Source organism: Watersipora subatra, chromosome 2 (assembly GCF_963576615.1).
Source record: "Watersipora subatra chromosome 2, tzWatSuba1.1, whole genome shotgun sequence".
In the NCBI taxonomy this organism is placed as follows: Eukaryota; Metazoa; Bryozoa; class Gymnolaemata; order Cheilostomatida; family Watersiporidae; genus Watersipora; species Watersipora subatra.
Window position 1 is genome coordinate 44539189 of NC_088709.1, and position 26277 is coordinate 44565465.

Below are 26277 nucleotides of genomic sequence, written 5' to 3' on the forward strand. Positions count from 1 at the left end.
AAACTTTTAAAACGTATATTAATTAAAACAGTGCATATATTCATGCTGCCAAATATGCCTGGTAGAGTCAGAGACACCCAATTTTTAAAACATAAATGTCAAACATGGGAGATTTGCATACCTGTGGCCACATTTATTACTTATACAATTTGATTTAGTCAATTCATTGCTACTGAGGCAAAACTGGGAAATATAGCATATGTGGGGCCCTTTGGATTATAAAAGGTTTCAGATAAGAGCTTTCGATGAAACCATGCAGGAACATTGAACACACTGTGCAGATTGCATGCATGTATATCTAACTCGCATTTAACAACATTGGTCAGCATATTTCTTTAAAAAAAGCCCAAACTTACTCAAAAGGAAAAAAATTGACTCTTTAAGCAACCCCGTCAAGGAGTTGAGTTTACAGAAAAGGAAAGCTCAATATAAGTACGTCAAACAAATTGCTCAAGTGAGTGCAACGGTGACAAATAAAATATTCTTAAAACACAATGAGTTTGTATAAATCTAAAAGTCTTTAGTGCAAATGGAGCAACCTATCAAAAGCAGGCCAAACAGCTGTTACATTACCAAAAGATTAAAAATCAAAGCATTCACAAGAATACCATAAAACATTTATCAACAAAAGTGGACTATTTTATTTCTGTCAAATAAAGCTGTAGAGCTTCAAAACACTGAGCTCTATAATTGTCTTGCAAATTGTGTGACCATCTCCTGGCACCTCGAGTATAATGTGTGAAGTTGTGGTAGCTGTAACTAATGGCTCTGCACAACGTTTAAAATATGATTTTAGCTAGAGATCTTAGAAGCGATTCGCAAGAGAACTTTGCTGATTGTAGACACGCCCAGCTACAGAAAGAACTTTAAGGTTGGATGTCATTCCAGTCACTGGATTCCTTTTTGGAAATTGAACATCAACTTGTTGTTTGAAGGTTAGGCAATCTAGACCACTTTGCCTCCACTGGTAAATATGCTGCTCTACCTGCAAAGAAACCAGTTATTAACCTGTTAGTGTAGTTAAAAATTAGGAGAATGTTGAACACTACTCATTTTACAGACTTTCCCAAGATATCAAACCAGCTTTAAAACAATACTGACTAAAAAGTGTGCTCCATCATGTTGTTTTAGAACGCTTAGGAGATTGGCCAGAAACTTGAAGAGTAGGCTTTTGCAGCTAGCTATATTGGTGGCTGTACTAAATGTAGGTCACACAGAAGATGCTTTCCTACTGAAACTCTGCATAATTATGTTTGCCCTAAAGAGATTGCAGTTCTCACTATGTTGATGTTTTGCCTAAAAAAAAATTAACCTAGTAAGCCTTAAAAAATTCTTGTTTCGATGTTGTTAACACAAGTTAACTCAATAAAAGTAAAAAACAACAAACATTATCATTAATGCTTTCTTTTAAGCTAAAGCTTTTTTGTCAAACTATTAGGTAAGAATGGTATCTTTTAAATATAAATTGTAATGAATAGTTGGGTTAAGAAAAGCTTTATTTTACAAACTAATAATTACAGCGTTACCATTCCTCTTATTTCTAAGCAAAATGCACCAAAATCTACAAAATTTTACACATTCAGCCTGTACTGTGATGAAAACCGTGTCTGTCCATATAAAGCCACCGTTGGATAATAGAAAAATATTGCATCCCGCTGGATTTGAACTTGCAACATTTACCTTGCTAGACTGACACTACAAAAACTATGCTAATTAACCTTGTAATAATTTGCAATATTTGAATGCATAATTATTGCAACTGATAATCTTTTACAGCACTCTACACTGCCAGGGTATTTGTTGGTACAAGCCAAGTTGATTCAAAATCTTGAGCTGAGTAAAATTCTTAACTGTCTACACGGTCAATTTTTTCCATGCACAGATTGACTATGAATTGTATAAAAGTCCCTTGTCATTCAGTTGGCCTTTAACACTGTAAGGTTGGTGTGTATGAATATGCCTTTCACTGCAATGCATACGTGTACAAATTAAGCATAGGGTTACTGCCAGGTTACTCTGCAAAGCAGAGTTGTCCTCTCGTGCACTCCAAACAAATCCTAAATATTTAGGATTATACATTAATCATTAATTATATAGACATTATTGAAATTCTTTAAATAGTTTAGAAATTTCTATTAAAACAGATTTTCAGCTTTTGTTTACACCATTTAGTCTCTGCTTATATGATAAAGCTACTCTTTGCCATTAGCATGTCTGTGAAAATGCGCTCGTTTATAACAGTTCATCTTCGTAGACTATTTGAGATGACCAAAATAAATTCTAGCTCAGCAAAAAATTTAACTCTGATGCTCATATCAACTGATTTGACAATTAAAAAACATTCAGTTTTGAAGGTAGTAAACATGAATTTGGAGACCAAACAGAAGGTGAGGTGAATAAAAGCCACCAGAGACAGACTGCTACTTGTTGCGGCTAGCTAACAAAGTAAAATCAGTGTCTGTATGACTTATCATTTATCCATCGTCGGGAAGAGCTTGGGAGTAAGATAGATTTTGATGAGACTAGATATCATGACATTCAGCTTGGTATACAGACGGTCCCCAACCTACGAACGAGTTACGTTCCGAACAATTGTTTGTACAGTGAATTTGTTCGTAAGTTGCTTCAGTGCTATATTTTGTATTATAACTTATGCTTAAGGCCTACATGTATATAAGTATATTGAAGGTTTATATTAGTATGTTTAAGGCTTGTATAAGTAACCTGTAAATTGGTTTGTACTGTAAAAACTTTTTAATAAAATGGAGAGAATACTGTGGTGGACGCCGGGCCATGACACAGCATTTCTTATTGATCGTATGTGTTGTCCTTTTTTATTATATCGTTGTTTTAATCGTTATGCTAGAACTTATCTTTGTTGTCGTTTTTATGTGTTGTCCTTTTATTATACCGTTGTTTCACTCGTTATGCTATTGTTATATCTGATATCATGTTATAACACTATCATTTATCGTCACTTTTATTGTTGTCATACCAACTCGCTAGCGGTCTCATTTATTCACCTTGTTAGCCGGTGTTCTCACCGCTTGCCGTTAGGACGGAACAGTTGATATTACTGAATATAACGGAGCACTCTCATTTATTTGAGCAGAGCAGATAGATGTACGCTCCTCGAATAGTGAAATTTCCTTCGCTAATAAAAAAGCTGAATGGGACTACACACACTCTCCTATTTTTATTTATTAGTCTAGATCGTGCCAAGTAAAGGTTGGCAAACTCCTTTACAATACATACAGGAAAAATAAAAAAGTTCTTTGCGCACTGGAGATACGTTCACGCACTTATGCACTGCAACGAACTGGGCAGAGGAAGGTGGATGCTGGGTGATGCTTTTATGTAGCGCCTCTTTCTGCCGCTAATAAGTCGGTAATACCGTCGGTATTATCGATGAATATACGCGCAGACCTGTTCGTATGTACCGTTGTTTGTAACTCGAATGTTCGTAAGTAGGAAACCGTCTGTATTAACACTCCAAAGCTTTCACTGATAGATCCCCTTCAAATATTTCTGATTTCTTGCGAGGCGAATCATTTTACATATTTTTGACAAAAATGACAATCTCTAATGACAAACTAGTTTAACAATGTATTGGTATCTATAATAGCGAACCCTATGCATCTTATCATTGCTCAAGTTTGGCAAGAATGTAAGCGATATTTTTAAGGACAACTATGAAAATTTTGTTAATAATTTTGGGAACTTTCACCAACTTGAAACTTTACCCTATATGGCATTACTTATGTTGGTCAAACAAAAGCTTTACATAAATTCTTTACATTGAGAGGAATTTGCGTTATAATAGGTATACATGTACATTATAGCAAAATTTGTTGTACAGCTATTCCAACCATATAAAAATCTGACCTATGCCCATACTACAAAAAATTCATAATTTGAGTTAAAATACTTGGATTTACGTTAGAATATGACCTAAAAGTCAATGAAAGGAACTTAAGTTTACTTTTCACATAGGAAACAAATACATTATGCTTATGAAACAATGCAAGTGTTTTGGCTTTAAAGTTTGGCTTATTTATGTATATACTTAAAAACATTACTTTTTATTTTGTGGGTTTTCACTGTCCACAAAAGACCCTGGTCCCCGTTAATCCCGAAAGTTGAATGGTGACTGCAGAAAACAGCTATGACAGGCCGAACAGGATTTGGAACAAAAGGTACATTTCTCACAAACAGAGATTGTAAATGGTACAAAAATGCAAGTTAAGCAATACGAGTGTCATTCATAGTTAAAAAAAACTATAGCTTGTTGCATACTATTAGATACATCGTCCAAATACATATTATTGAAATTTTCGGACTAGCACAAAATTTTTCATCTCAATATTTGTAAAATACATCTAAAAAAATATTGTTTTTCACCAAGGTTCATTCTATGTCACTCAATATTTTGGTGTTTTGACACCCTAATTTACCTTCACTAAGTTCCTTTGTCCGCTTTCCTCTGACCAGAAACCTCCCCAAATATGTAAGCTTTTGTAACCTTGAATCGCCAATTCTTTAGATAACTTGTCTAGCACCAGAGTGGGTGCAGAACATGTTATAGCAACACCCTGCAATTAGTAATAACAAAATAGAAATATCACATTTTTTGAATAAATGATTTTCCGATTTAAATTAAACTCTTTTCATAGCTAATCAATTGAAAGCTCATTGCTTGCTGCAAAAAAAGGAGAAAACTGAGCAAGCAGAAGTGCATATGATATTTTAGCTTATGACTCTCAATCCCAGCTTTGATATTTGTCACCATTGTGATTTGTAGGCAATAGAAGAACGCGAGTTAAGCAATGTAAAAACTTATTCATATCCTATTAAAAAAAGGACTTCAAATATTGAAGTGGTATTTCAAAAGCAATTACTCATTCGTAAAATTGATAGTCAGTAGTCTGACCCTGATCTGGACTTGGCTTTTAGATATTATTGCAAAGTAAAGTTTAGAGCTGGTCACCATAGGTTTTAACTGTGAGTTTCAGTTCCTATCCCAAACACTATGCTTACATATAGTCTGTACAAGTGCTATGTCAGTGGACAGGCAACCAGAATGCAAGAACATGACAACTATAAACATGCAAGGGTGAATAGGAGCTGTATACACAATTAAAATAAAGCAGTTATTTCACAAGGCATAGTCCAATTTGTAAAACGGAATAACTAGTAAATGACATTCAACTAAATTGTTGTTATTGACAGCTCTGCGCAAGCTTCAGCTAAACATTCACAGATAATAATTACATAAGAAAATACACAAACTAAAAAGCAATAATACTTAGTCAATACTAAGAATGATTATGAAGTTTAAGAATATTAATCAAAATTACGTACAGTGGCACTCGCATACCGTTGTTGCTTGAAAGGTATGTTTCCAAAAGAAAATCTTGTCATTTTTCTAAAAGATTACTAATGCTTAAAGTTTGACTTGCAACAAAATTCACGCTACAGTTATTTGGTATCAAAAGATTCACCATGTCTTACTCTATTGTGTTGCATGTGCAATATATGTAGAAATGTGATAACATGCTCTTGAAAGCTCAAAAGCGAAAAGTTAATCGCCGCCATCACGAAATTGCCGAAGATTAGAATCCCGTTCCAAAAATGGGTCAAATGGAACATAGCTCAACAAGATGGCTTCTGTTTACACTTTCATGCAACCTCATTCATTCAAATATTTTCACAATTACACTTCACGCATTCAATGAAACGATGTCTATTGTCCTCAAGCATCTGTTTCCTCATCACTGTATTGATGTCACTTTGAGCACTGATATCTCAAAACCTACCGTAAAAAATGGTTTAATTTTTTACCTTAGCTCGAAGGAATGTATATCATCATCTGATAAGCATGACAAGCCTGTTGGTCACCTGTGATAGTCAAAAAATGCTGCGGAAATTATGCGCGTTGTTTGGCAGGAAGCATGGGTCACATGATCAGATTGCGACTAGACGATTAGATCAACCCAAAACAAAATTGTAAACTAGCGAGCATCTATATTTGGTAAGAGCTCTTTGGCGAAACCCAAAGTTTATGTCATAAACTAGTGCTACAAGAAGTTTTATATTGAGCCTTTTACGGAACTTACATTTCATGTGAGAAGATCACGTGTCAAAACAATAACCAAATCATTTTACTATGTCAGAGAAATGAATTGATTCCAATCTACGGCGGTTTCGGGATCGCGGAGATTAACTGTTTCTTTTTTAGCTTTTAAGAGCTTGTAATCACAGTTCTCCATATTTTGCACCCACAACACAGCAGAGTAAGCCATGGTGAATCTTTTGATACCAAATAACCGTAATGAAATTTTGTTGCAAGTCAACCTTCAACAAGCAAAATGACAACAAGCTCCAGTACCATGCATTGACAACTTGGGCAGCTAAGTCGTACATGCAAATCAGATGAGTATTTTACGGTATTTTGGAAAGGCCAATAATTAACCAATATTTGAGTTTTCATCAAATTAAAGTACATTTAATGGGCCATTTTAGCAGCGCAAAGAAAGCACATTTCTGATGACCATTTGCACCAATTTAGGGCAGGTAGTAGGAGTGAAACTAATTGGTTCGACTTATTTTAGTCAAAAATGGATACAAGTATTAGCCAAATGAAAGTTTGTTACGGAAAGTTCTATCATAAGAACATAATTTGAAATAAATTCTATAATAAACCTCTTGCAGTTGCTTCATTTTGTCCTGCAAACACATTAAAATCTGTAATAGAAAACAAGACACCTATACAAAATCAAAACTGGTAGTTAATTTCTGTTAGTGATGACATTTTTTATTGTAGTTCTACAATAGCACTATAAGTTCCAAACAGTGCATTAACTATTAATATGTGTCATGATCACAGAATTCATGGTAAGTCGGGATTACAAGATTTAGCAAACAAAATTTTGATTCTAGCCTAATTACAGCAGATTATATGGTCAAAAAACTGAAGCACGTTTACCATTAGTGCAAAAACATAGTTCCAAGAAAACTGGTATTAAAGTTTGAGAAACGAAAACCAATGTAAAGTTTTGTTTACATTTCAAAACGACATAGCAACCAGTATCAAGATATTGTGATATTTATCTAGATTTCTGTACTTGGATCCAAAAAACTATGCTGAATTTAAAAATTTAAACAGATTTTAGCTGGTTGTCAAAGAAATAGCTGTATATTTATAAGAAAGTGTATTACTTATTTTTGCAGATATTAAAAACAGCTTGATTGTATCGCAATATTGGGCACACCCAAATCATCAACCAAATCTTTAGAAAATTAACAATAGTAACATATTGCACACCATCGGTCACTATATACTTCGACCTTGCAAACTCGAATAATTATTCTCATAACTAAATCTGATTATAATTTCATAAAAATTGAATAATTATTCTTATTATTAAATATTGTAGTAATCTTGTAAGAATCGTTAGGAAAATATCACCACAACTCCCTTTACTTTCACTGCTTTTGACATAAGTTAGAACACCAAAGTACTCATTACAAGCGTCCAAAATGTCAAAGTTACCTTTAAAATCGGCAAAAAAGAAACAATTTTTTTTAGCGGACACCATTTTTCAGTACTTCTTGTTTAGCATAGCAACGGTTTTAAGTTTTTTTTCGATGGTAAAATACTTTTATTGGCTAAACTGACTTCAGATTCAGAAAGATCACTCTTTGATTAGTCCAGACCTACAGGTTACAAAATTTGTTACCAATATTATAAGTTCAGTTGGTGCTACTTCAAAGTTGAATAACTCAACTTCGTGATTTGCGACTTAACCATGGTTTCTGTGACCGCAACCCATATGATCTACCTGCTGATAACTTCAACTCCTTTACTACCAAATGGATCTCTCTACCGCGACATAAGTGTTTCGTGAAACTTAATTTCTAAAAGATTGTATAAATGGTTATAACTTTACACCCCAATTGTTTATTAACAATATTTTTATAGCAAGTTTGTCAGCATAAGTTCATGCCCCCAAAAATATTACAAACGAGTTGTCGAGTGAGAGGGACCACTTTTCGTCCATTTCGAAATTACTGTGAGGTAAGCACAAAACTCTAGTCGGATGATTTATGAATATTATTAGTTTACATGTTAATTAATCTGATGAACATAATTACTCTCATTAGTACTATTGCTCAATAAAGTTGCTCAGTCTATAGATCTGAAGTCAGTAACCATTTATGGCTGTTTTGCTTCTGAAATTACTGGTCATCAGTAAGAAGATTTCATAAAACAAGTTTTTGCAAAGCAAAACTATGCTCAGGTTGTAAACACATTCTTATTTGCTCAACATATGCAAATAATAGCTTTTTTCAATCAGGTATAGATGTAATAAGATAATTTACTAATTAATCAGTAATCGGAAACAATTTGTACAAAAGCTTGCTAAAGCCGCATCATGCAGCACTTGGCCATACAGAAACACATTGCAAAACGAGCTGTACTATTGGTAGTTTAAAAGTTCACACTGAAACAGCTTCAACATAAAATTAAGACATAAGAAATCAGTGCAAAAACTGCTTCGTATTACATTTACTTCATGCCTTGTTGTAATTGAGCATCATACTGCGCGCACAATTAGGAGAAATGGCTGCAAGATCAAAATTTACCAAGTCTTTAATTTGTTAATGAAGCCGTGATAAAAAAACAATTTAGACAATTTATGCAGAACTTAAATGCAACTGCATTTTATCAGCATTTTTATAAGCAGGCTTAGTGTAAAAAAAACAGAGTAAGAGCCATACTACAAGTTCATGAAGTTTTGAACAAATTGTTACTTTACCCTTCAATATGTTGTAAAATGCTAAGACAAGGTTAAAAAATTATTGACGCTGTTGAAAGAGAGAACGTTTCAAATGCCTCTAGATTTTATAAAAAAACAGCTAAAAATGATGGCCAGGGTTCTTGAGGACACTTTTATTTGTATGAAAGATTGGTAGATAGAACATTATTACACAAACAGACAATTCCAGAATTAAAGCGCAAACATTGTGGCCATAAAGGGTAAATAAAAATTGTTTCAAAGTAAAAACCAAAAGGCTATTGTGCCTGGTAGTGGTAGCATCATTACCATATCATTTTTCTATTGAATAACGTAATACACTTTTTATTAGAATAGAACAGACTTTGGTACATTAATTTGTCCTACATGTGATGGCTCTTATTAAAGACCTAATTTTCACCAATGAAGTGTGCCCTCAGATTAAGATGACCTTATTTATGAACCACACCGCCTATCAGAGTTTTTTAACATACACATTAATCAGCAGAAGGTTTTACGCCTAATGTTACCGACAAAAAATCTAAAAAGTGTGTTGCAGTATGAGCTTGGTCAGGTTCTCATCCTCTTTTGCTGATACAATAGGTAGCAATCAGTAGTCCATTTTCCAAAGGTTTATTTATTGCCCATTTCTAAAACCTTGGTAGCTGTAAAGGTCTAACACAGCTGTTTATTGCAATAATAAACTGTAAAAACAAAAATAATGATTCTCAAAAAACTTTGGTCGCTGTTGGCTGTTAACATGTTTTCTATTAGTTAGATGCAGGATGGCAATTGGTTTTTTCCTATTAGGTACACATATGACCGGCTAACTAATTGCCTACTCACTAATAAGAAATGTTTTGTACAAAGATTTTTTAGCGCATTGCTCTTGGTTATAAGCGTACATTGTGCTGAGCTGCACTGCGCAGCCTGTTGTACGCACTCAGTTAATGGACTAGACCAAAATCTGATTGTGTTTTAGACTTTTTCCATTCGGAAAACCCAGGCTACACTCATTAAGAAATACATTCAATCTTTAAAAAATGGTTAATATTTTGATACTTTGATATTGTATTTGTACAATTTAAATATCAATTGTACATGCCACTCCATGCATGGTTATTTTGCTTCATAACTATTGTTTTACTGTTTTTGCGGATTGTCAGTGCTATAGTATTTTAGTGTAGCCAACTACCCAATGTAATGACTGCAGTCTCCAGAGCTCACTTTAGTCATCAAAGCCCAATTTAATTATCAGAAGATTAGGACTACAAAAAGTAGAGGACTCATCAACTTACCCTTCAGTTTTTCAAAACACTTGTAGGCCAATATGATTAGTTCTGTGAGAACATGATTAAAGAACAATAGTTCTGCGTGGTGAGCTCATCTTCGTTCTCCAGATTAAACAACTTCTACAAAAGAACAAAGATTTTAACGTTGTATAAAAAAATAAGTTGATGAGGACTTTATGCACAGAGTCTCTGACCACCTTCAATTTGGTATTGGAAAAAATGTTGAAAGTGAGCTACCGTTAAACCTATATTTGAATGCACCTTGATTTGATTGGCACCGCTATTTGGGACCACATCAGGAGATTGCTTTGAAAATCGAGCGCCATATTTTTAATGAACGCCAACTCTATTTGACGAGGTAAGTTACCTAATCAGTATATGTATAGGTTTAGGTATATTCGCCTTTTGTGAAAATATAGCAAGGAGCTTTTAAGGTCCAAACACACTAGGCAATTTTATTGCAAGCGTCATGAGGGCGAAGATATCGCTGGTGCGTGCATAAACACACTTGAGCGATTTACTAGCAAGTGATATAATGGGCACGCTCACAAACTGCCAATAAAAATCCGTATCATTAGTTTTTTCGGAATTGTTGATAAATTTAGGCCAGTCAAAATGTCGTCGTCTAGGCTACAACATAAACAACCTCCACATTTGTTATTAAACCTATCTCCCTTTCAAAGAGTGTACACTGCCTACACTACAAGAAGACAAAAAAAAAACGATTCTTGTATTTTTAGCTGTATTGTTTTTACAACTTTTTATACATATTTTATTTTGTAGTGGTTTTTCATATTTAATATATTAAATATTTACCATTCTCAAGATGGTCAACCGGCGCAACGATTGACTCCGGATGTTGGTTTTCAACTCGGATTTTTTTTAATTTTGTTATGATGGACAGAACTGGGAGTGCTATTATTAAATTCATGAACAAATGAGTGTTCGTTCTGAAGATGTTTCGTAACAAAATAGAAAATTGGAGCTGATGTACGTTGTTGAACATCGGTAAGAAATAATTACCCGCCGTAAAATTACATTCTGGTAAGAACTAACCAATTGAAATGCATCTCGTTAGCAATAAAGTTGTGTAGAGACATTCTAGCTTTATCGCTCTGCATGAACACGCTGAGAGAATTTTAACGCAGATTAGCTCTAACGCAATATCGCTCTAATTATCGCCTAATTTGTTTTCACCTTAAGAGAATGCTTCAGCGATAGCACTTGTTCTATTGAGTCAAATATGCTACAAAGCAAAAAATTACTCTGAATTTGTTGTCGGGGTTTTATAAAAACACCATTATCAGCTTTTCAAATGTCTTAACCGCCAGTACATCAGCAGTCATAATTAAACATTGTCCCAAAAACAAGCGGCCTCAAACTGCCTAAAATATCGTACTAATCAAACATTCCATGTTAAGTGGAAAGAAAATGGGATAAACTACAGCATTGAAATTCAAGCACTCTCACACTCACTTCATGAACAGCTCTGTCAAAATCTTTACTGATACCCTAGGACACTTAAGTATTCGCGGCATCTAACTTTCGCGTTTTCGCGGAGTCATCATCACGCGAAAAATTCATGCGCGAAACTAAACTATCATAACGAACTAGCGAAAATTCGAAATTAAATAGCTATGTTCTACACAGGCCTGTATTCACTGGTTGCAAGTTGGGGGGCTAATGTTAGACGACTAGTTATGAACGTCTGGGGTGTGGAGAAGGAGGGGGGGTGCTGTAAGCTCCCAACAGGTTTCTCTTATGTAGGGCCTCAGCCGGGCCTCTCACGTGAAGTTTTAAAAAATTTTATTGGCAAGTATCAACATTTTTCTATTTTTTGAGATTTGCTTTGTTTTAGCTGATGTGACTGACAAAACATTTTAAAATTAAAACAGGCAAAACTTGTATGCAGTTAAAAAGCTCAGAAAGAAGACATCTTTTTCTTTTAAGCGTTTTAACAAAGATCATTTTTGCCGATTTTATTTCAAGTTCATTAAGTAGGATATGGGCAAGCAGATGTTTGCTAAAACTTGATATTTTGCAAACCTTTATAAAAGTCGTTAACAAGAATATTTTGCCGCTGATGAAGATAATAATGACGCCTAAGAACTACTAAAAGTTGATGTTTGTATCTATGGCTTCGAATAAAGTGATATTCTACAGCGATAAAAACCTTTCTATAGCCGTTGGACTATGAAATTCCTAAAAAGTTGGGGCGTCTTAGCCGGCCAGCTGTCCAAGGGAATACGGCCCTGTAGTTCATTGATATCCACAACAAAATCGTGATATTAGAAATGCAGATAATTTTGTGTGTGATTGAGATCATTGGGAAATTTCTAGTAAATTCGTTAATACACCGAATGAGCAGCATGGCAAAGCAAATTAAGATAACAAGTTTTTTTGGAAAAGCCAAGACAAACGAAGAAGATGATGATATCAGTTTAGTCACCGAATTTGTAACTGATGAGGATGAAAGTCTGGTAGGTGAAGTCATACAATTAAATAATACTTATTGTAGTGATGAATTTTACTGCCAACCAAAAACGATAACAACCCTCACCAGGTCCAACCATGTTATACAGTTCTGGTTGTGATGTTGGTTGTTATCTATTTTCTTTTTTATGAGACATGTACTGTATTTGATTTTTTAAAATTTGAAATATTGTGAACTCAAAACGTGCCATGGCCATCGCTTGCTATAAATACTTGAGATCTAATATCGGTACCATATCGGTCACGACGGAAAGGACCGAGACGTCATTGATAGTCCAAGAAACAAATGGCAGCAAGCGATCACGTTGAATTATCGATTTCTGCCATACATTTATACCTGCGGGTTACAAATACAAACTAGTCGCAAATATAAAAACTTTTTTTACTAGAGGACCGGACCTGAGGAATCTAATTTGTTTGTTCCACTGTATTTATTTTCACATCACTATATTTTCGCACTCATCAGAGCTGCGAAATTAAGTTGCAGCGAAATTTTAGTCTGTGTGCTACTCACGAAACTAAATACTAGCGAAATATAAGTGTCCTAGGGTAACTCAGCTTGCACTTTTATTCCACAAGTGCCAGAGTCACATCTAGGAGCAATAGGTCGGCTTTGCGCTAGAGGACAAGCAAGGCTAAAAGTGATAAAAATTAGATAATACACAATAAACTTTCAAGTTCAATTAGTGATGAGGGAGCAAAAGTATCCTACATGGGAGCTATTGCACACTTTAAACATGATATTTGTACCTCACAAACTCACATGGTCTTTTAGAGTAAAGTAGATGCTCCTATAACGTATACCTCCTATAGCATAAATTCTAGAAAAAGTCAGGCAAGTTTGTGAAGTTTTTGCTTCGTACCGCGTAAAAAACTCCATATAACTTAAAGTGTATCATTGGGCGAGTTCTAAAGTTTGATTTGAGTGTTAGTCTGTCTCGCCACACCTGCGAGAAAAGAAAGCGACATACAGCGGTGTCAGAAAGTATTTGTCCACCTCAAACCTCACTGCCCATTTTAGGTAAATTTGTTGTAGTAGTCATGTAGAGGGATTGAACCCTGACAAACCATGCATCATTTAAAAGTAAATTAACATTAGATCTTGTTGACACCATCAGTAATAAAATTACGGTTAATCAGGGATCAATAACCATTTTTAGGCCAATCAATGTGAATCAGTGCTTATTAACTCATTTTCAAACGCAATATGACATTATTGATTTTCAAGTGGAATATTATCACAACAATAGAGATCCTGTTGGACAGCATGTGCAGCAAAGGTTTACAGTTTTGCTTGTTAAAAGAGGAACAGCTAGAGATCCCAGAATTCATACCAGCGTCAACATCAACCATGGATAAGAAATGTGTCAACGACCTCATCATTCGCCTGCATACGATGGGCAATCTGAGCAATAGAAAAATAGCGAAGAAGCTTAGAGTATTTCAATCTAAAGAAAATTAAGTGGTAAAGAAATGAATGCAGCATCAAACCACCAAAGATCTACCACGATCAAGGCGTTTAAAAAAACCAGCTGTCCAACATGATTGCTGGTTTCAGATTATGAACACTCAAGCGCTCGTGAGGCTTGTTCACAGCATGCCTAAGGCTGCAGAATGGTTATAGTCTGCAAAGGCTACCAGATAAAATATTTAAATGCAAAACAACCCCAATGGCTTTTTTCTGGGCCCATAACAGTACAAGACTGTTATTTTCAATTTAGAAAATAATTAAAGAAGAGATAATAACGAAATTTGCGATGACATATTTTCTGGTATGCGGTGTGAATTAGTAGGCAGCGGTTGATACAATAGAAGATATTTGGTAATTTTAAAATCTAGTTATTTCTATTTTTCAGCTTATTAGGATTGTTTTGATACAGGGTTTTATGCATGCAGTGCAAAATATTTCCAAATTATGATGAATTTATTGCAGTGCTACACTTACTTAAACAGGCAGACAAAGATTTTTTCCCAACACTGTACATAAAGCATTATACATATAATACATACAATTTCCATGACATTCTGACTCTTGTGATAATTTGTCTGAAGTGACAACGGAACAGAGAATAGGTACATATAGCAGTGCAATTGTTGATAAATACTTTAAAGATGTAGTTGCGTCAAAATTTAAGTTGATCTTAAAAGAAAGCATTTTTTTTTCTCTATCAGTTGATATGTTGTTTGTTGTGTTACGCAATCGCATTGCCAAGATATTTGAAGATTAAAACCGAAAAAATCTGATCGCCGTAAAAACGCTCAGGCCACAAAAACGTGCCCAGCCTCGCCAAAAATGACGTAACGCGTTTGGCAACCTGTCTCTATCTCTCGTATTCACATCGGCTATTTGCGATAAAAGTCTAGCCTTACGCGGCTCTATTGGCATATATCTTATTTTGTATTTGCTCATGTTGGCTAGAATAAAATTTTAAATCCTGCTACAGATGCATTATTATGAATGTTTAAAAGGCCTCAAATAAAGAAAATTGAAAATTTGTTCTACTCACTTTCTCCAAATGTTGTGTAAACATTTGGGTACCGACTACCAATTTTACCGGTCTACAGTAATTAGGTCAAGCGAACTAAGTTGATTACGGTCTCTGTGTCAGCGCAGTTCTCAATTGCTACTCGAATGTGAAACTACTAGCTGATCAAGCTACTACTGATATACCGGTATTGCGAAAATACGAATAACTTTTGCTCATAAATTCCAACTTTCGTTGTGTTTGACAGAGACTAAAGTGAAAAGGCAAATCATTATTTAGTAAGTCAATAGTATTTTCATTTGTTTTGATTTGTTGCTCTATAAATTAAAACAACATTAGCCATACTATTTTAGTTCATAGTTGCAGAACGCTGTTGTAGTTAGTTCGACTGGTTTACTAGTCAATCTGTCATTTCAATTGACGAAAATACTTTAAGTATGAAATATTAATCGTGGTTATACTGTAGTTATTCAATTTCGTTCACTTTTACGTATCTTTAAACGTTGTCGTTTTAAGATAAGATAGACACACCTTCGTATTTATATGAATAACTTTTTCTCACAATTTCCAACTTTCGTTGTGTTTGACAAAAACTAAAATGAAAAGGCAAATCATTATTTAGTTAGTAAGTCAATTAGTATTTTCATTTGTTTTGATCTGTTGCTCTATAAATTAAAACAACATTAGCCATACTATTTTAGTTCATAATTGCAGAACGCTGTTGTAGTTCATTCGACTGGTTTACTAGTCGATCTGCCATTTCAATTGACGAAAATACTTTAAGTATGAAATATTAATCATGGTTATACAGCTGTAGTTATTCAACTTACTTCACTTTTTCGTATCTTTAAACTTTTTAGTTTTAAGATAAGGTAGACACACCACGTATTTGTACGAACATAAATCTCGGCCATATTATGGATATTAAGCATTTTCTTCAAAGTCACATTAGGTTACACACTTGAATATCGTGATATTTTTCTATTTGTTAAGAATAGTCTGCATAACCACTTCAATGTTTCGTTGTAGCAGTGAAATGTCTTCAAGTCGACATTGGGCTCTCTCCTGTGCCGCAGCTAATTGTGAAGAGACCAAACATCTATTTGCTTGGCCTCGGGGAAGGACATCAACAGATGTACAGCGAGCCAAATGGACAGCATTTGTGAAGAAACATGTAGCAAATTTTCGATATAAAACCATATCTAGAATTTGCTTCCGGCATTTTACTGAGGAATGCTTCAGCAACTACCACCAATACAGGTACCAACAAGGAGAAGATATCCGGCTCATGTTAAAGAAGCACTCGGATATAATTCCCACACGAAACCTGCACATTAAAGCTGATTCTGCTGCTACCCCAAGGAAGCAGAAGCCAATTACCCTTTTGCCTACAAGAGAGCGCAGAGCAGTGGTGCGAGGCTTACTTGCTGATGCGTAAGTGGTGTAAGATGTGATAATGCACAGTACTAGGAATCTTTGAATTTCACAAGTTATGTTATGAGCTTCCAATTTGAAAATATAAAACAACTCGTGTTTTACGGAAAAAAAATTCTTGTCTATATATTACAGTGTTCCTGCAGTGCCTAGGACAGCAACCTTTTTTTCTCATTCACGATCGAAAATACCAGTTCGTAATCCTCAGCCTGCCGAGTCCTTTGGACCTGGAAAGTCCTCTAAGGTTGACAAAGGGGTACAGCTACGGAAATGTCTTCACCGTCCTAAGTATCGGTCGATTTCAACCCAGACCGATGCTAAACAGTGAGTACAGTTAACTTGTTTCATATGGTTGGACGGGATTCTTTTTTACAATATATATTGATAGTCTATAAACATTTATTCACAGGCCTGATCTTCCAGCCTCACCTCCATCTAAAAGAAAAATGCCAGTAGTCGATGAAGCAAGCTCCATTCCTTCTACATCTAAGCAGTTACAACGTTATTCTCTAATTATGGAGAGTGATACTAGTGATGAGATGCAGGAACGAGAGGAAGATCTGGTAAGTTACAAATACTTTGATAAAATGTCATAGCAATTTTTCCTTTTCTCATGCTTCTTTTACGTTAAAGACTTAGATGAGTTTCCTAAAATGCCATAGCACTTTTCTTCATTTTCTATGCTTCTTTTAGGGTAAAGCCTTGGATGAAGAAGAATGGGTGCCAGATTCAGATAACAGTGAGACGGAAGACGAGGTTTCAGAAGAAAGCTTTGAGGGGTAAGAAATATAGTAACTGCTAGTTCATATTTGATAATGCGTATTATTTCATCGATTATATGTACTCACTGTCTTTACAACAATATTTATTTTAGCCTGCTTGCAGTAAGTATGTGTGTGCTTCCTGAAGAAGCTAAACATAGGCTTGCCTTGTCATACGCTTGCTGCTTTCTCATGCCTGCCTAACAACGCTATTTTACATTCAAGTGTTTCACTTAATTGCCGCAAATCAAACTGTAGAACTCTGCTAGATATTTTGTAGTTGCTAGCTGCTGTTAAATTTTTTACTATATTTTAACTGTAAAAATGATTGATTTTTTAAATATTTCTAAATTTTAAATATTTACAATATTTCAATCTTACAATATAAATATTGTAAGGTTTCAATTTTTCTTCCTTATACACTAATGAAGGCTTAATCCAGTGCTTGATTTTATATTACTAAAGTATTGTCTGATCTTCACTAAAAATGTTTTGTTGGCGTTCACAGGGAGCGACCTTGGCAGAAACAGCCAAAATATATTGTGGAGCATAGCCAGCTTCAAAAACTCCTTGAAGTATGCCCTATGTGTGCGGGTCCCAGTGCTGTGGAATTGGTGGATAGACGTGGGGCGTATATTCGCTACATTACTCGTTGCTCCACCTGTAACCACACGAGAACTTGGTCAAACTCTGACAAGGTTTCCAGATTTCCAGTCATCAACATTCTTATTTGTGCCGCCATATGTTTCACAGCATCACTGCCAAAAAAAGTATTTGACTTTTTCTCTGCGATAAACATCGCAATGCCGACGTTAAATACTTACCACAGGCATCAAAAGGCATATCTACATGGGGTAAGCTTTATCTTAAATCTAGTTCAAAATTGTATCAACTTTATTGTATTCTATGATGTGAGGTTTACATGTTTTGGGATGCGATTTACAACAGGCTGTTAGAAGTGTGACAGCTGAAATGCTGGAAGAGGTTCATCAAGAGCACAGGGAAAAATCCATCGGAGTGAGTGGCGATGCCTGTTTTCACAGCATTGGACATTCAGGTACCGTATTTGTTGTGTAACTTTTTATGCTTTGCAAACTTGATCTGTGGACCGCATGTTTCAATATTGGGGTCTCCTTGTAGCTACATACAGTTTCTACACTTTGATGGATAACTCTTCCAGCAAGATTGTGGCATGTGAGCTCCTAAAATGTACAGAAACATCATCGTCACCTGCTATGGAACTTGAGGGGCTAAAAAGGTGTCGAGCTTACCTAGAGGAGAAAAATCTACACGTAGCCGAGTTGACGACTGACAGACACTCCTCTGTCATGAAGTACATGTCCACTCAGTGGAGCACCGTTTCTCACACTTTTGACTCATGGCACTTGACCAAAAATTTGAGGAAGCGATTAACAACTCTTGCCAACTCCAAGGTTGCTTACAGAATTCTTCTTGACTGGATACCCGCCGTTATAAATCACATGTACCATGTGATTTCACATACTCAAAGTGGCCAGCTCAGGAAAGAATGGTGGTGCTTCACTGTCAATCACATTTGTGATATACATGTTCACACCTATGAAACTTTTCCAGAGTGCCAACACGAACAAGCAGAAGACGTGTTTGATGAAGAAGGCAACAAGCTTGAGGTTGCCTATCTAGATCGCCAGCTTCATGCCGACCTTATCCAGCTGTTCTCGGATATCATCTTCGATTTTAGCTCAGCTATAAACCGAGCAAGCACCGTCTCTACTAGTGAACTGGAAAGTTTCCACAGCTCTTTAAACCGGAATGCTCCAAAGAGGGAAGGCTTCTCCTTTGCTGGAATGCTCAGCCGAGGACAACTAACTCTCCTCCATCACAACGAAAACTGCCAAAGACCAGTCATGCTAGATAAGACCAGCAACCCTGTCAAGGTTGTCGCTAGGTCTAAAGCAACCAAGCTCCGTCCCAGTATGCGGTATATAAGATCCAGGCCTACATATGGTAAGTTGCCATTACATTACCACATGCTGCTCAAACTTCTGATGTTTAGGTTTGAAATTTTTTGTTTTTATTCACAACAGATTATCTCAACAAGCTATTCCATCAGCTGAGACTTTCTATTGTGGATGCCGAAGGTATACCGCATGATGTAGAACCTCCAAGTCTAGCGTCAACTGGTCCTAGCTACAGGTCCATTGATGAAGTAGAGGAAGCAGCCAGACAGAGGAAACGAGGAGTGTATGTCAAGCCACATTACCTTTCGTTGGCAGAGTTGGAGCTAGCCAAGCGGAGAGCTATTCGTGGCAAGAAGAAGGCAACTACATAGAGCCCCATGTAGGTAGGTGCTTGGCTGTTTGTTCTGTGATATGTTCATACTGCATAATTATTGGTGTGATTTAGTCTGTGCATTGCAGGCTGCAGCATGTGTTTGTAATAACATGGCTGGTTCAGGCCAAGGATCTGTATCCCATTTAATTCCTGTGATTTTTCGCTGTTCCTATTGCGACTCTGTTTGTTACATTTCTTTTATTTTGTTATTTGCTGAAGATATACCATGAGATGTACAATCTCTAAGTGGTCCTAGCTACAGATCCATTTATGAAGTAGAGGAAGCAGCCAGACAGGAGTTTGTCAAGCCTCGTTCCCTCCGATGTCTGTCTGTATCCCATTTACTTTCGGTGATCTTTCTCTATTCGTATTGTAACTCTGCTACATTTATTTTGTTGTTCGCCATTTGCATTCATTTTCTTTTATTTTGTAGGCTATATATATTATGCCTACAAAATTAGAATATATAAATATATTATAATATGTATAGTATATATAGTATATATATTATGTATATTATAATTATATATTTATATATATTATTTATATCATATAATATTTATAAAAAGATCGACGTAGTGCCGAGCGCTGGGATTTGCCAAGGTAGATGCCATCCGCGGTACTAAGTTGGACGCCTTCTGATGTGCCTTGTGTGTTTCGTTGAGCCTCAAATATAGTAGGATACCTCAGTCAACGGCTCAAGGCACTGATGGAGGAACCTTAGCAAGATGCAGACAATGACATCGTGCTAAGGCTGAGTAGCCGCATGTTCAAAAAGAACTATTCGAATGTGGTGAAACTAACTGCATCGTGTATTCATCATAATCTAGACATTGTTAGTGTGAATTTGTAGAAATTTTTCTGCTGATCATTTATATGATTAGTTGATAATAAACAAGCAATTGTTTTGTGAGTTGACCAAATTAGTGAACGTAAGACGTAATAAAAAATTTTGTTGAAGTCAATTCACCCGCATTAGAAACTAAAATTTAATTTGACCTGGCAAGGGGTTTCCCTTTTTTCCATTCGCGGGAAAGCAACCTTTCCACTCTGCGATTGATGGTGTGGCTCAGAATGGTTTGGTTATGCAAGGCTTGTACGAGAGTGCATATAACAATGGCTTTGTTCATGGGGAGCCAGCAAGACAAGATTTCATGACCATGGTGATTCTAACTTTGTGCGATGAATAGAGCTTTCCACGAATCTCTCAGAAATAGCTAATCATACTGCTGATTATAATTCATAAGCCAGTCTGCCAGACAATACTTTGGCAGATGTGGCAAGACAATGAAGTGTTTAATTTTTTTTGTCATTTATCTTTTGTTGATGATTATAGCTGCAGGTTCGTTGATGAGGTAGAGGAAGCAGCCAGACAGGAGACGAGAAGTTTGTCAAGCCACATTTTTTCCATTGTCTGACTGTATTCCTGTGAATTTTCTCTGTTCGTAGTTCAACTCTATTTGCTACATTTATTTTGCTGTTCGCCGTTTGCATTCATTGTCTTTTACTTTTTTATTTTTGTATATATTATACATTGCCTACAAAGTTTAAGTGTATATATATCTTTATAGTATATTTGTAAAATAAAGTATATAAAAATCACTCCACTGCAGTAAATTCAAATTCTGTATGCGCCATATCTGCGTATTCATCCTCATCTTCAGTGCCAGGGTATTCAGCTCGCACCATGTTATACACGCAGGCTGGTAGTGGTCGTCGCTCTCCCCTCCTAAGTCCTGTTGGATATGTCCAGAATACCAGAGATCTATACGCGCATAATCTCCTCTGCCTGCACACCATGTTGTAGATGTCGCAGTCTTTCAGTCTTTCAGATGGTACCAGGCTCTCCGCATCTGGATACTTGGGCACTAACAAAATATCATACTTTTACAGTATCTTGATAACTTACTTGAAGTAAGCAGTAAAAATAGCAGCTACAAACCTCATAAGCTTACCATGGTAGTGGCAGTAGTTATAATAAGCCACTCTCAATGGACCTGGCTTTATTAGATCTTTTATTTCGTCAGCTTCGGTAACGCATTTGATACCAGTTTGCGGAATGGAATGCCACATGTCGTGATTTGTGCAGCATATGTTCATTTCTTTTTTACTCCACGCATGGCAATTCTCACACTTGCATCACTGCTGAACTGGTGGTGCCACGTAAACATCCTGTAATCAATAAAACAAACGTAATGATTACACGCATTCATTGATGTCGTTCTAAGGTGTATTTACGGTAAGGTTTCAATTTGGGAGTCAATTAGATTGCTAATTTAAAATCACGATATGAGTAAACGTTTAACAAAAATATAGGTATGTAAAATATATAAATACAAAACCAGATATTCGAAGCTTTGTTTTTGGTAGTTAATGATGAGCAATGATCAATCGATTTTACCCACTTCCTACGAGTGAAAATAATTTGTAATCATGACTCTAATTTACCAAAGATTCGAAAAAAAATATTAAAGCTAAGTAAAACGGCAGATGAGCTATGAAACGATGATTGGAGATAGCAAAGAATTATCATTTTATTAATTAGTATATGTATTTATGACTATAAAAATTACATTTACTTAGGTATAGAAGACTCTAAGTTAATTTACCTCCATTCTGTCTTTCTCTACAGCAAAACGCTGCTGACGCCTGTCAGCTTTCACCATAGGCTGCCTGCTCCAATCTTTGACTAAAGGTTGCTCAGATAACTCTGAGTCGCAGTCGCTCGAACATGAAGCCATTTTAAAACTATAACTTGTATGTAGTAATTGGTGAAAAGCGCTGAACCAGTAACGGTGAGAATTCTCTATCGAATGAGAATCTTCGAGATCACAGACAACCCGTTTTACGAGTGATAACATTTATTACGGCCTATATAAAAATTTCGCGCTCGTGATTGGCTAACGAAGCGACCTCATATTTATCGCTCGTGGTTTCGTTTCAGAAAACAAACTTGTTACGTCACGAAATTGGCACCCGCTGGAACGTGAGCTTTTTAAAAGAGGGCCTCATTCAAACGCATATATCTCTGGACAGGGTTGGTCTACAAAGACAAAAATGGCATCAAATTGTAGCTGATGTTTTAGCCTTTTATGGGTCCTAATTTCATTTTTGACGCAACTACATCTTTAAGGCTATTGGTCGGTGCATCTGAATGTCACGAGTTGGAGTTGCAATCTTGAGCTCTTAAGAACGAATAGATGACGAAAAGGTACTATCGCTTTTTTATATTGAAACTATTTTTTCTTAGTCAATTGTTGTAAGTCGCTGTCGCGTCAAACTATGCGCTCTTCATCAAATTATTGTCAAATTACTACAATCATGGTCTATTAAACCAATGAGGTTGATCATGAAAAGTTGCCGATGAAAACCAATAATACAGTTAAGGCACCGCCAATACATTCAAAAGAATTTAAGTCGGATTCTCACATGAGCGAGTTTGGAAAGGTCCTGAAATGGTTTAGACAATTTACATGTATGTTAACATTCTTATAATGAAAAATCCTTATCATGTAAACGTTCCTAGAACTGATCATCTCATTTTAGCAGCGCCTACTGTACAGTCATGTCTGATATGAGAGCAAAATGCATTCTGGGACAAAAGCTCGCAAGTTAATTTTCTTAAAGTCCTATCTCAAAAATGTTTTTTAAATAAATTAACTAAAGATAAATTATTGTGTTGCCATCCTCTAAAAAACTACCAATAAGAGATATTACAATGAAAAAATACATGATTTTATCTATTCATGCTCTATACCCATGCCCCCAAGGCTACAAATACCTATGTAAAGGTTATGGTCTGCATTAAAATGTAGCAGTATTATGCACAACATAATTTTGAGTAGTGGCAGTATGCAGCAGTCCATACAGTAGCATACCGTATGGAGTTCTTACCTTTCAGAGAATCATAGCACTAATGATTGTGAGAGAGAGACCTGATGCAACACGCTTGGTACGCTACACTTTTGTGGCATCGCGTAAACAAGCTTAAAGTATAAATTTAATATAACTGAATTCAGCTTAATAAAACATTCTTGAAAAAAACGTTCTGATCTTATAATAGAGCTAATTCTATTTTTTCTTCATTTTAATTTTTAAATCATCTCTTCCTGGCTGGAAACTTCTCGATTTGCTTATACTCTCATTTCCAGCCAACCTTTTTAAAACAAATCTGAAGCAGACCTGACGGGAAAACCAAGTGATGTAGTTTCCGTAACTGGCCTTTCGCATCTTTGGGCATTTAGTGATACATCAAAAACCACCTTGCAAGCTCGCATCTCTAATTTTCTAGAATTTCAAGGCGAAAGTGGGTAGTGAGATAGTGAATGGTACAGAATTTGTGTAAACATAAATTGCTTGAATTCTTAAATCTATTCATTGGTTATTGTTATATATATATATATATATATATATATATATATATATATATATATATATATATATATATATATATATATATATATATATATCAATATATTTATTTTGAAGGTTTGGGGTAGACTGACACAATCTTCTGAAGAATCAATTGATTTCCTATAGCCGGTTTGTGTATTGACTCGTGTTCGCTTCAAATTCTGTATCATTTACGATTTTGCTACCCATGAAAGTTTATTATAAGTTATGACTAATGTGTTGAGAGTATATGGGAGGTCATTAAGTACAAAGCCCATCAAGTCAAGTAGTCTATGATGACTTACCAGCTGTTTAAAATTAGGTTGGGTACGTGTCTAATGACAGGGAAGAAGCATTCACTGACATTTATGATCTACTCATCGCCAAAATCTTCCGGAAGACAATGCAAGGAAGAGGACCTTGATGACCGCTCAGGCCTATATAGATGAAAGAACCGTGAGTCACCACCGGTTTGTATGTCAATGAATTTGATATAGAAATACATAAAGTGCTGGTCAAATGAAAAGCAATACACGAGATGTTATGGATGAATAGCTATGCAAATGGCTTTGTACTAACCCTTGGTATGAAATATTACCCAAGCCTGTGTCATTAGACAGCAACCACATTTGCTAGTTAAAGCTCTAATTTTCAAATAAATTAGACAATGCTATGTAAATACATGTAAGATAATATCATAGTTGTTAAATATAAATACAAACTTGTAAAAATCCATGATACGAAACCGAGTTTTAACCCGTTGATCCTTGCTCGATCTAATCAATGCGTGTCAGTAAACCTAGACAATATGTCCAGCAATCCGAAGTTATTAATTGTTTGCCAAATATATCTAAACGTGCTAACAATGCAATGATATTTGGTGAAACAGCAGTACAAAGTGTCGGACAACCTACAGCAGATGTCATCAAACAGAAAAAAACAGTATGTCACCATTATTCGGGCTAAAACTATAAAATTTCGCACGATTTTAAACACTCATTAACCATTTACAGATAATATTCATCCATGGCATGCTCATCATCCTTTCATGACTCAAAATATACTGGAAATTTATATTTATTATCATAAAATTCCACATTTGTATCACAGTAATTTATGACCTACCAAGGAATGAGTCATATTGATTGTTTCGCGATATCATTCTAATAAAATGTGTTATTATAATGAAAGAAGTAGATAAAGATAAGTGAAAAATGTTACAAATGGAAGTGAAATTTAGAATCTAACATCCTGCAAAAGAATTAATTTTATTAGTTTTTGCTGTTGCTTAAAAACATATTTTGTAAACAGAACCATATGGAAGCCTGTATTCCGCCATTAAGGTTTCTTCCACAGCCTACGCAATTCCGTAATACCAGCTGTGAGGGTTCAGAGGGCTAACATTGATGAGATACTGCATTATTTACTGTTTTGGTTAGTATTGTTCCTTATACCTAAATTGTAAAAACAAATGAAAAATAATTTTCTTTTGTTTTGCAGGTACAACTACAAAAACATTGACAACAAGCGTGATAATCTCAAAATCAGAAGATTGGAGACTAAAATTATAAAAACACTACACCATTCTATGTCATTTTAATTGAACAAGTTGAACTGACTGAAACATGCTACATCTCCGGTGTTTTTTTTTTGTAAAACCTAACTTAATACATGACACCAGTATAGTCAGCGTGATATTTAAATGCAACTATAATTATTTCCCGAGTTGCATTAGTCCATAGCAAGCATAGTTGCTGAATATTGCACATCTTTCAAGTGGAGTAAACCCAGCACTTATACATTCTGCTCAAAGAGTTCTTGTGCCAAATCTCAAACTCAGCAGTCAAAATTCTAGCCAACAAGATAAAAATACTCAAACTTTTAAATATCAAGATTTGAGAGAAGATAATTCCCGAATTTCCAGTGAGTATAATACTACTTTTTACTAACAAAAGTCAACCAAAATGCCACGAGAACAGTAATACACAGTGTGGGTAAGGTTAGTCGGCTAGGCTATTAAAAACTAGATGAAATCATAATTGTTATATACAGGGTTTAGCTTTATAAGAGGGTCAGTATGGTGTAATCTCAAGAGTTCAAAACTTTCAAGTTGGAAACATTGGAAAACATTGAAATCAATGTTCAGAGGCTAAGCATGACACTAAACCACAAAAATGTTCATTTTAATGTCATGACCAGAGCTATATTGATTGCTAATTATGATCTTTGTTATGTGGGTCTACAGAAAAAGCTATCTTGAATAGTACTCCACCCTTTCCTATTATAATTAGTTAAAACAATATGATTT

At 35.4% G+C, this 26277-nt stretch overlaps 1 protein-coding gene and 1 long non-coding RNA gene across 2 annotated transcripts; one reads left to right on the forward strand and one right to left on the reverse strand.

Annotated features, from left to right (window-relative positions):
* Positions 1-325: 325 nt before the first annotated feature.
* On the reverse strand, positions 326-24318 carry LOC137387835 (uncharacterized). Its single transcript, XR_010977956.1, has 6 exons — positions 24275-24318; positions 13138-13218; positions 11567-11602; positions 10097-10210; positions 4455-4592; positions 326-985 (listed from the first exon to the last, which is right to left on the reverse strand). It is a non-coding gene; the product is annotated as an uncharacterized lncRNA (long non-coding RNA).
* On the forward strand, positions 16106-17302 carry LOC137387055 (uncharacterized). The gene is made up of 3 exons (XM_068073343.1): positions 16106-16503; positions 16913-17066; positions 17197-17302. Exons 1-3 carry the CDS (start codon positions 16106-16108, stop codon positions 17284-17286), a joined length of 642 nt encoding a protein of 213 aa, XP_067929444.1. The 3' UTR covers positions 17287-17302.
* Positions 24319-26277: the final 1959 nt, after the last annotated feature.

What these genes read in the sequence shown, in the direction of transcription:
- LOC137387055 (XM_068073343.1), top strand. Translation starts at nt 16,106, where the DNA reads ATGTCTTCAAGTCGACATTGGGCTCTCTCCTGTGCCGCAGCTAATTGT. An exon ending in CGAGGCTTACTTGCTGATGC is followed by an intron (nt 16,504 to 16,912) that starts GTAAGTGGTGTA and finishes ATTTATTCACAG; the next exon opens with GCCTGATCTTCCAGCCTCAC. An exon ending in AGGAACGAGAGGAAGATCTG is followed by an intron (nt 17,067 to 17,196) that starts GTAAGTTACAAA and finishes TGCTTCTTTTAG; the next exon opens with GGTAAAGCCTTGGATGAAGA.